The 11161-nt window shown below is 40.5% G+C and overlaps 1 protein-coding gene and 1 long non-coding RNA gene across 2 annotated transcripts; both read left to right on the top strand.

Moving 5' to 3' along the window:
* Positions 1–3568: 3568 nt before the first annotated feature.
* Positions 3569–7359, top strand: LOC137798680 (B-cell receptor CD22-like). Its single transcript, XM_068595581.1, has 6 exons — positions 3569–3713; positions 5431–5691; positions 6123–6216; positions 6331–6391; positions 6799–6995; positions 7118–7359. The coding sequence occupies exons 1-6, from the start codon at positions 3569–3571 to the stop codon at positions 7185–7187; spliced, it is 828 nt and encodes a 275-aa protein (XP_068451682.1). The 3' UTR covers positions 7188–7359.
* A 1713-nt stretch (positions 7360–9072) lies between these two features.
* On the top strand, positions 9073–10109 carry LOC137798718 (uncharacterized). The gene is made up of 3 exons (XR_011079385.1): positions 9073–9107; positions 9201–9263; positions 10033–10109. It is a non-coding gene; the product is annotated as an uncharacterized lncRNA (long non-coding RNA).
* The last annotated feature ends 1052 nt before the right edge of the window (positions 10110–11161 follow it).

Here is an 11161-nt window from a genome sequence, read left to right as displayed (position 1 = left end):
TGAATCCTCCGCTGTTGTCCCTCAGGCCCCGCCCACCTCGTTGTCCATTGGTCATTCTTCGAACGTTGGGGCCGCATGTTCACGCCCCCCGCGCTGTGATTGGTCAGTTTGAATTCGGCAGCTTTATCGGGAGGAAAGGACATACACATAAAGAAAAAGTGCTCATGAAAAACACTCAACAGCACACGCAAAAGCACATTTCCTCACATTTATTGAGTAAAAAAAGGAATTAACACACATTTATTTCATCATGATGTCTCTCTTTTTTGTTATTGGTTAAAAAATAAGAGAAAAATACACTAAAATTAACTAAAAGCTACAAAACTAAAACTGCTCTCAATATATTTGGATCGTTATTATGGTTAATGCATCTATATACTAATTGAATTTGAACATAAGAAAGTAAAAAAGATTAGAAGGCTTCAGATAATCTTGCCTTATATGTGTGAAATGTCTCATGTAACTTAAAGGTTTATTACTGTTACATTCTAATTAAGTGATAATATCTCTTGTCACGAGGAAAAACATCTATTATCTTTCCAAAACACTAATGTGAAGAGGACAAAATGAGTAAATAACAGATAAATTTAATGCAAGATTTTAGAATGAATCTTCCTGATTAAGTCCAAAAAATGGAATTGGAAATGAAAAAATAAGTTCATATTATTCATTTGTGAACATAATCCCATCCACTATATCACTGATGATGATTATATGAAATAAAAGCTTCACATGAAACAGCTACTAGTGAACATTGTAATGTCAATGAGTATTTTAGCAACTGTGGCGCCTCCATGTGGCCAGAATAGGTAGTGCAGGTACCTGGACACTGTACTGTACATGACCTGTGTGGTCTCTGCAAGATGAATCCTACTGACTTTAGGGATCACCTGACTTTTAGAGGGCCATGACATGACATCCTGTTATTTCTATAAACTATATTTCTAGAAGTTGATGCATCGTTGACGTCATTAATGAAGTAAAGAGGAAGGAAGCCGGGCCGGTTTTAAACAGCGTGAAAACCGTTCATCATGACCACAGAAGACAGAAGCTGACTTCAAGACAACATCCTCCTTTTTAATGTAGAAACGTTGACGGTGACTTCAGACATAAAGAGTTTTAATCTTCCTGCTGATTCAACAGAGAGGAGCAGCGATGAGTCCAACAGCAGCCAGAGGATTCCTGTTCCTCCTCCTCTGTGTACAAGGTACTGTACATCTATATTTATATGTGAGGCCGTTAGCGCAGCTCAGACAAAAGAGGAAGCTGTGTTTTTAGTTAAGAAACAGATTTCATGTTTTAAAATGTGCTGCAAGATGAACTTTTCTCTCTTTAGATTGAAGTCTTGACAGGACGACCAACACAGAGCTGTTTTTAACTGCAGCAGCATCTCTGTACACTTTAACTTCAACATGATACACTTTAGAAACTGAAGAATTGTGCACCATCAAAGACAGTAAAGTTGTGTTTATGTGGATGAAAGTAATGACTGTACCAACATTAACAAAGAAAACATGCTCTGAATAATGTGTTTAGTCAAATTCATCCTGTTGTGTAACTTCCTCCAGTCGTTCATCAGCGTCTCCATCATGAGACAGAGAGGCTGTAACAGCCGCGTCTTAAAGGGGAAGTGTGGAGGATGGCGACATCTAGTGGTGACGTTGGAGATAGCAGTTGCTTTTTAATCTTGTAATTGATTTGCCACTTTGTAATACCTTTGTTTCTCTTTGTAGTCGTTTAATGTTTCTTTCTTGTCATTTTAAGTCTCTTCCTGGTTGGTTTGTGTCTCATTGAGTGACAGTTTGTCGGCTCCTCAGAGGCCCAAAGAGAAGCCATGTCGGTGATTTTATCACCAATAAAATAAGTAATTTACCTTTTGAAAATGTAATTCACATCTGAAGTGTGTGTTTGTTTGTGGTGACCTTTGAAAGCCTTTACTAGTCAAATGTTTTTAAAAATCAGATGAGACGTCGAGCTGTGTCCGCACAAGGTTAACAGATCTAGAAATGTGAAAGACAATAAGTGGCAAAAAAATTAAATAGTGTCAGTGTGATTGCTAAAGTCACTTTTAAACTAATTTAAACAAGAGAGACGTGCATGTAGTAAAATAAAATGCAAATAAGAAAGATTAAGATGTTTTACTCCAAAAAGTACAGCAGAAGTTTTTGTGACTGCAGCAGTGGCTTTCAGACTTAGGCCTTCAATGAGTGCTGTGTCGTCCACATCACGGGCGGATTTGGGGGGAAAAGTTTCCCTGGAGTTACTTTTTGTAAAAGCAGTTTGGTTCAGTTCTAGAAAGAAAGAAAAGTCAAAGAAAGTCTGTTCTCTGATGTCATGAATCTTCTGTCTTCCAGTGGTTCAGGGTCAGGGTGGCTGGGGAGTGACTTACACTCCTACTGAGATCTGTGCCTTCAAGGGATCAACAGTGGAGATACAATGCAGATTCACATACCCATATTGGTGCAAAGGCCTTAAAACACAAGTTAATGAAACATTTTGGTTCACTAAAGAGACTAACGGTGTTCATGTGGATCTGACAACGGACCCGGAGTATTCAGGTCGTGTGACGTCTCGCTGTAAAAGCAAACAATGCTCTCTGATCATCACAAACCTGAGAGACAGCGACTCGGCTGAGTACAAGTTCAGGTTCACCACAAATGAACCAAGTGGGAAATACACCGGTTCACCTGGAGTCTCTCTGTCTGTCACAGGTAACACTTTCACCTGGAGTTTAGTTTTCAATATGTATATCTGTGTTTGTTTATGTGTGTAAATGAAGACTTCTGCTCCTTATTCACATGTTCAGATCTCCAGGTGAGTGGATTAAAGGTCTACAGTTATTCTAACTGGGCCGTGTTGACGTGTCAGAGCAGCTGTCTTCCACCTGGTCATCCTCACTACGTCTGGTACAAGAATGGACAGATCTTCTGGGGACAAACGTCTAAGTCGTATTCAGGCTACTTTGATCGTGCAGACAGAGTTTCCTGTGCTGTTGGAGGACATGAGGCCGTCCGCTCTCCTTCAGTGTGTGAGTTCACTGACCTTCACTCTGCTTTTCATTCTTCATGATCTGGTGGTTTGGACATTATTGAATTCATTGATATAGTTATAATACTAAAACTAATAAAACATAATCTACCGTTCTCCTTAGCTCTGAGTTACCTTTTTAATGAAGGCCAGCGTTTGACCAATCGGAGGGGAAACAGCATTTTGGATTTATAATTTATATCTCTTGATACTCTCTTTCTTTGGGTTACTTAATACCACATGGATAAGTTTACATTGTAGTTGCTTGAAAACCCGGCGCGTCTCATACCGCGTTGGTATTTGACTTCCTGTGGTTCCTGATGTGCTTTGTTGTGTTACAGTGATACAAAGGCAGAAGGACTGGAGAGTGACCTACACCTCTACTAAGCTCTGTGCCTTTAAAGGATCAACGGTTAACCTGCGCTGCAGCTACACATACCCGTCCACGACAAAGTCAACAGTTCAGACCTTCTGGTTCACTAAAAAGGAAGGTGGTGCACTTGTGGATCTGACTACAGACCCTCAGTATTCAGGTCGCGTGATGCATCAGTGTGATGAGAACGACTGCAGTCTGAGGATCACAGACCTGACAGAGATCGATTCAGCTGAGTACAAGCTCATGTTCCTGACAAAACAACCAGAAGATAAATATAGTGGCTCACCTGGTGTCACCTTGTCTGTCACAGGTAACGTTTGCTCATTACCATCAGCTTGAGTTTCTTCTTTCTTTGCGTTTGTCGATGGTTGATTCTACAACAACGTCTCTGTTGGTTCATCACAGATCCGCAGCTCCAGATAAAAGTGAAGAGATCAACAGTCGGCCGGCCTCCTACCTGGACGGAGCTCACATGTCACACCGACTGTCAGCTGCCTGAAGAGTCGTCCTACATCTGGTACCAGAATGGAGAGAAAAGGAAGGAAGAAAAAGTGTATTTCCATCCACACCCATTACATCCTGCAGACAACTATTCTTGTGCCATAAAAGGACACGAGACGTTCCCCTCTCCTTCGGTCTGTGAGTCTCACCCAAACAGTCCAGGACCAGTCGAACGTATTGTTCAGCTCTATCACAGTTTTAGTTCCTTCTTTAATATTTAAGCAATAAGGGACGAGAGGCAGTACTGTATCGTCAATAATGAAGCTTGAACTGTACATTATTGTAGATACAGTACTGCCTTGAGCCCCTTATTGCTTTTATGATACGGTTACCAGACATTATGAATAGTAATAGTAAGCTGCCTTTCAGCACAAAACAGTTGTAGCCACCAAAAGTTGTGTAACTTGAGTAACCGGGTCATGATTTCTGGAAAGAAAAGATCATTTTTTATATGCATCGTTTGGCACTTGAGCACCACGAGCCGAGTAGCTTTTACTTCCATTATATTGAAGAGAAGACAGACATTTCCAACAGTAAGAAAAACACTAGATGAATGAAAAGCACGACAGGTAAGAGGAAAATATGTATTTTTGATTTTATAGTGAACTGTCCCTTTAAGTTTAAGCTCCATCAGCAGCACTCTGGCCAACAGCAAAAATCAAACAAATAGAACATGTAGTTTTACTTTATTTATTTTTCTTCCTGGATGAATAGTTATTTGTAGGATACAAACTGTTCAGGAAATCTTTCTTTAATTTTTAAAACATTCACGTCATAAAGTGAATGTATGTTTATTAATTTCTCCTCCAGACGCTCCAAAGCTTCCCTCTGTGTCAGTGAGTCCCTCTGGTGAGATAGTGGAGGGCAGTTCAGTGACTCTGACCTGTAGCAGTGATGCTAACCCAGCAGCTAGCTACACCTGGTACAAGAGGGATGGAAACCTCAAACTTCTCAATGAAGGACGTCAGCTCGTCTTCAGCTCCATCCAGTCCTCTGACTCTTTACAGTATTACTGCACAGCTGAGAACCAGCTGGGGAGGAAGATATCTGAATGCATCTCTATTGATGTGCAGTGTGAGTAAAATACAGCAACAGAGAAGAAACATTTGTTCCGAGTTGTCCGTCCAAGATGTCTAAATAACGATGCTATTGATCAACTTATAATAATCTATATTCATATCCAGACGCTCCAAAGCTTCCCTCTGTGTCAGTGAGTCCCTCTGGTGAGATAGTGGAGGGCAGTTCAGTGAATCTGACCTGTAGCAGTGATGCTAACCCAGCAGCTAGCTACACCTGGTACAAGGGGAACCAAACACTGCTTCAAGGACCAGAAGGTGTTTGTCGTTTCACCTCCATCAGCTCTGAGGACAGAGGGATCTACTACTGCAAGTCTGAGAATCCACATGGAAGCATTGACTCTACATCTCTATTTTTAAATGTCCAGTGTGAGTACAAAACATTAGCTCTTCTCTTGGGCCAAACTCTGCACATCAGTGTTAATCGATTTATACGTATTTCTCCTCCAGACGCTCCAAAGCTTCCCTCTGTGTCAGTGAGTCCCTCTGGTGAGATAGTGGAGGGCAGTTCAGTGAATCTGACCTGTAGCAGTGATGCTAACCCAGCAGCTAGCTACACCTGGTACAAGGAGGATGAAGACTCACCAAAAGCATCAGGACACATCTTCACCATCACTGACTTCAGAGATGAACACAGTGGGAATTATTCCTGTGAAGCCCAGAACACCAGAGGACGCAGTAACTCCACCTTGTATCTCATCACTATGTCAGGTCAGTCATTCTCATCAGGACCCGTCACTTACACGTTATCTTAACAATCCTGTTCAACCAGCAACACACAGCAAACGCTCACTTGGAATCAACAGTAGCACGATGTTAGCTACGTTGTTTTAAACATGAAAATCCGTTTAACAACTATTTTATTTCTTTAATGCGACCTTTAACTCAACTGCTTCACACTTTCCTTTGAGGTCACAGATGCATAAAGAAGTATATCATCTGCATAGAGAAGATCTTGAGGTCCTAAAGATTCTGTTACATCGTATTGTTCTTCTGTTATGGGGCAACAAAAGCAAGCAAAAGTAGATTATATTTAGAATGCTTCTGCATCAATATAATTGTATTTCTAATGATCAGTTTCTATTGGAAACAAACAACCTGTCATCCCATAATCATTGTCCTGCTTCATCACTGTTTCCCAGGTTCACTGACAGCAGCAGTTCTTGGAGCAGCTGTTGGATCAGCCATTGCTGTTTTCCTGGCTCTCATGATCCTCGCTGCCTTCCTATTGATCAGGTGAGTTCAGCTTCACTGTGATTATGTGCAGACATCTTGTATCTGGTATTTGCTCAGTTGTTGAGTAACTTTACTTGATCATTAGTTTGTTATTTCATCATTTCTTCTGTCCAGAAGAAGGAGGTCCTCCAACCAAACCAGCAAGCCTGCAGAGAGACCAGACACCAACACTCAGGTGAGGATGAAGAAGAGCTCAGGTGAGGAAGAAGAAGAGCTCAGGTGTCACAAAGAGGAGAAAAACACTGGGTTTCCTTCAGTATAACTGGTTGAAAACTAGACATTTACTATTTTGAGCCTTTTGACTCGACCAACAGCTTTTTTCTTAAACTGTAAGGAGCCGAGCCGAAGACACTGATATCAACACTGAGTGATGTGGCTTTAGCCCTTTCATTTTTCTGGGAGGATGAACACCTCTCTAGCCACAGATACACAACGTGTGAGACGTTTGTAAATGAAGGGGAACTTCAGCGCCCTCTGCTGGTGACCAGGAGGCATTACATCAACAAAAACCTCAGTTTCTTTAACTTTGAAACTGCAGTTTGATGCCACAACATGAGAATGATGTCTTGTGTATTGGTGCAGATTGCCCCGGTGGAGGAAGATCTTTGCTACGCCAGCGTGAACTTCTCTAAATACAACGAGGAGCTTCTGTACTCCAACGCCGTGGCAGCTCGACCCCGCAGACGCAAGGAGGAAGAGTTGAATGTGGAGGAAGAAGAGGAAGAAGAGGAAGTGACCTACACAAGTGTCCAGTTTAAGAGCGCCAGTGCTGCCAACAAGTGAGTCTGTTACAGTCTTTCTTTGCCACACAGAGTTTATTCCCACAGTTTTAACGCCGTTTAAACCTGTTCTTGGTTAATATTGAGAGTTTACTGTCTTTCTTTCTTTCCTTCTTTCACAGGTCAAGACGCCAAGAAGCCGTGGACGATTCTGCACTTTACAGCTCAGTCATCAAACCACCAAGAGGATGAACACGGCTCAGATCTCCGTTGCTTTACAGCGTTTTAGCAGGTTCAACACACATGCATGAATATACCATATTAATCATCGCTATGGCTTCCAGCATCTTTAGATCAAGCTTTTTTTAAAAACCTTATCTTTCAGCTCTTAAACTCCTCTTCGCCAGCGTTTTAGTGCATTTTGTAAAAAGACAAGTAAAAAAACATGTTTACTGAAATCTTAAGTCAAGAGGTAAAAATGTTGCCTGCATCATTTCAAGTGTTGACTGTAAAAAAAAAAAGTTATTTCTGTAATAAAAAAAAAATTCATGACATGATTTTGATAAATTCATGATTCCTTCATTCCATCTTGAGGATTGACGTCATCGGTCTGCTCATGAATATTCATAATGTCAAGAGGAAGGAAGCCAGGCCGGTTTTAAACAGCAGCTCTGTTCCAAGGGCGTAGGTTTGCATAGACTGCAGTCAACTCAGCAGACGCTGACATTTTAATGCACCTGTATACTAGCATTCACGGTAAATATTCAACTGTCCCAAATCGGGAGCGAGCAAGGGTTTTTACAAAGTTAGCGGAAAGATACACGTGAAACAATATCCGGTTTTCAAAATAAGATGACAAATAAAATCAGTTTTTTTTTCAAAATAAGATGACAAATTGTATACTAGCATATATGGAAACGAGATCATAAGTTTCTTTATATTTGAGGCTCTGTAAATATACTTCTTCCAATAGTTCCAGGGAATAACTGATGCAGATGTGTTCAGGACGTATCTGACTTCCAATATGCTGACAATCAAACAAATTTACTATACCAATTCGGAGATATTTTAAACTAAAAGTCTTACATTTTTACAAAAAATCTGTCATTTCTTTATGCTTGAGCCGCTGTAAATTCATTTTTATCAATAGTTCCAGGGAATAACTGATGCAGATGTGTTCAGGACGTCTCTGACTTCCACTACACTGGCAATCAAACAATTTTAATTTGGAAATATTTCAAAGTAAAATTGTTTGATTGCCTGTGACGTGTTTGATTGCCTACACTGGCAATAAAACAATTTTAATTTGGAGATATTTCAAAGTAAAATTGTTTGATTGCCTGTGACGTGGAAGTTAGAGACGTCCTGAACACATCTACATCAGTAATTCCGTGGAACTCTTGGTTAAAGTTGAATTTACAGCGCCTCAAACATAAAGAAATGACAGACTTGTTGTAAAAATGTAGGACTTTTACTTTGAAATATCTACCAATTCTTACAGTAAAAATGATTGATTACCAGTGTCGTGGAAGTCAGAGACGTCCTGAACACATCTACAATAGTCGTTCTCTGGAACTCTTGGGAAAATTTACATAGCCTCAAACATACAGATGTTTAAAAACGGATGTTTTTTTTTATCTTACTTTGAAAACCGGATGTTGTGTCACCCGTAGCTTTCCGCTAACTTTGCAAAAAAAAAAACCTTGCTCGCTCTCGATCTGGGCAGGGTGACTGTGTTTACTGTGAATGCTAGTATACAGGCGCATTGAAATTTCAGTGTCTGCTGAGTTGACCGCAGGGTCCACAGGGACTGGTCACGACCAAAGTTTGGACAAAATATTTGCAGACTCACTCGTCTGTAATAGTATAGAAACTTTGAAACGGATTTTTCACTCCTAGTATAATATTATGTTAAATCCATGTCCATGTTTTCCAATGCGCCCTCGAGACAGCGAGAGAGAAAGTGAAAGAAAACACACAAGTGAAGTGAGGCGTAAATACAGAAAGAGAGCTGACACTAGTCTGACAAGGTAAGCTTCTAAAATACGCCAGGAAAGAATACAGTCTCATATTAGTGTTTTGTTTGGTCTCAGCATTGATATTGTTGACCCTTTTGTGCTTTGTAGATAAGAAAATGCCACCAAAAAAGAAAAGAGACATCTGACTTTTTAAGTAAGTAGCTATCAAGAAGCCACGTTGTTGTTAGCTAGCAGCAGGCTAACTACTCACACAGTGCAAACCTGCATTATTTTGAAATGCATTCAGGAAACTCAGGAGTCCAGTGAAGATGCAGTGCAGGTTGAACCAGCTGCACCAGCAGGGCTTCAGGTGAGATCCTTCTGGCATTTTGTTAGGAATTATCTTGCATTAGCAATGACATTGAAGGACATTTGGGGAATCTGACCTTATGTCAGTGTTGCACCCTAAAAACAAACTGTCCACAAACACGTCCTTCTTCGGTTATAACTTTTATTAAAACAAGTCCCAGGTTGAGCACAAGCACAGGTTTTGGTCTCCAGCCTGCATCCTGCACGTCTTCCTGCTCTGATAGTGAAGAGAGAGAGCGCTCTCTCCTCCAGGGTGAGGACAATACTGTCTTCCCTTCAGTCAGGATGTGTACAGGTCATCAATGTTCCCAAACATTGGAATAACAACTTGTGAATTAACTTAAACACACATTTAAAGTAAATTATTAGAAATGGACACAGTCATATTAAATCAGTAAAACATATGAAATAACATATTTCCAGGTGCTATACCAGCACTTTTGGATTGTGAATTATGTGATGTTGAATAGAAAACAAGGCTGTGCCATAACATCTGAACCTATTACCTAAGTGTTCTAAATTGCTTTCAAAATAAATACATATAATACTCATAAGGTCAACATTTTTTTAAGACATTATTTTGAAATGCAGATGTCGTGCAGGCTAAGCGAGCAGCAGCTGGACCATCAGGGCTTCAGGTCTCACATTGATTCTGTGTTGAGTTGTATAATTATGGCAGACAGTGTAAACATTGTTTACCTGTTTTAACTGCATTATTATTTGTTAAAACATGCATGTTCAGACTAGGCTACATTTTCTTTGCTCTTTAGGGAACAGTCAGTTTGAGCCACTGTGATCATCAAGGAAGTCGGTGCAGCAGAGTCCTGACATGGGGAGTGAACCACCAGCCTGATCCCAAATAGTTTAATTAATTTTGTCTTTTTTCACTCCAAAACTTAGAAAAGTTGTTAATATATTTTGGATATACAATATACTGTTACTGCACATTGGCATTTAATTTTTTATTTATTTAGTTAACTATTTATTATTGGTAATTTATTTGGTGCAGAATACTGTTTTGTATTTAAACTAAGGTTTTATTACTGTTATTATGTTTAAATCAGTTCCAGGTTACACAAATGTTAATATATTTTAATAAAGTTGGCCTGTTCCACATTATATCAACTAAGTTTTTTTTATATGGCGGTGGTCCCTACCAATGTTGAGACCAAACCTACGCCCTTATAGCTAACGTAAAGTGTTCTTACATGACGCGCAACGACGTAAAGTCAGTTTGCCCAAACGGTAGCTGACGTAAAGACCCCTCAGCTAAGCTAACAGTGGTGACGTCGGTCAACGCGAGCTGATAACTCCCACTTAAAATTAATGCATAATATAAATAAACATTAAATTGCTAGTTTGGCCCGATAAGTTGTCGGTAACTGACCTAACGTCCGGCCCCGTTAACGTAGAAATGACGGCTGACGTCAGAGAGTGACAGCCGTCGTCAAGCAGCCTCGCTAACGTAACGTCCGTTTACACCGGGCTTGAAATGCCGAAAAGCTACGCTTTAGCCGCGAGTCAAGCTCACACCGTGAGAACTTCCGTGACCTTTAAAACGTGCGAGCGCACAAACGCGAGCCTCCATGTCGTTCTTACCTTCTGTTGTGTGTGTTTTCGTCCACATCTTTACCCGCAGCCATGTTCCGTTTGAATCCTCCGCTGTTGTCCCTCAGGCCCCGCCCACCTCGTTGTCCATTGGTCATTCTTCGAACGTTGGGGCCGCATGTTCACGCCCCCCGCGCTGTGATTGGTCAGTTTGAATTCGGCAGCTTCATCGGGAGGAAAGGACATAAACATAAAGAAAAAGTGCTCATGAAAAACACTCAACAGCACACGCAAAAGCACGTTTCCTCACATTTATTGAGTAAAAAAATGAATTAACACACATTTATTTCA

This window comes from Clinocottus analis, unplaced genomic scaffold (genome assembly GCF_023055335.1).
Source record: "Clinocottus analis isolate CAN_PGR_092001 unplaced genomic scaffold, fCliAna1.0.p SCAF_31, whole genome shotgun sequence".
NCBI lineage: Eukaryota > Metazoa > Chordata > Actinopteri > Perciformes > Cottidae > Clinocottus > Clinocottus analis.
This window is presented reverse-complemented; position numbering and strand designations above follow the sequence as displayed.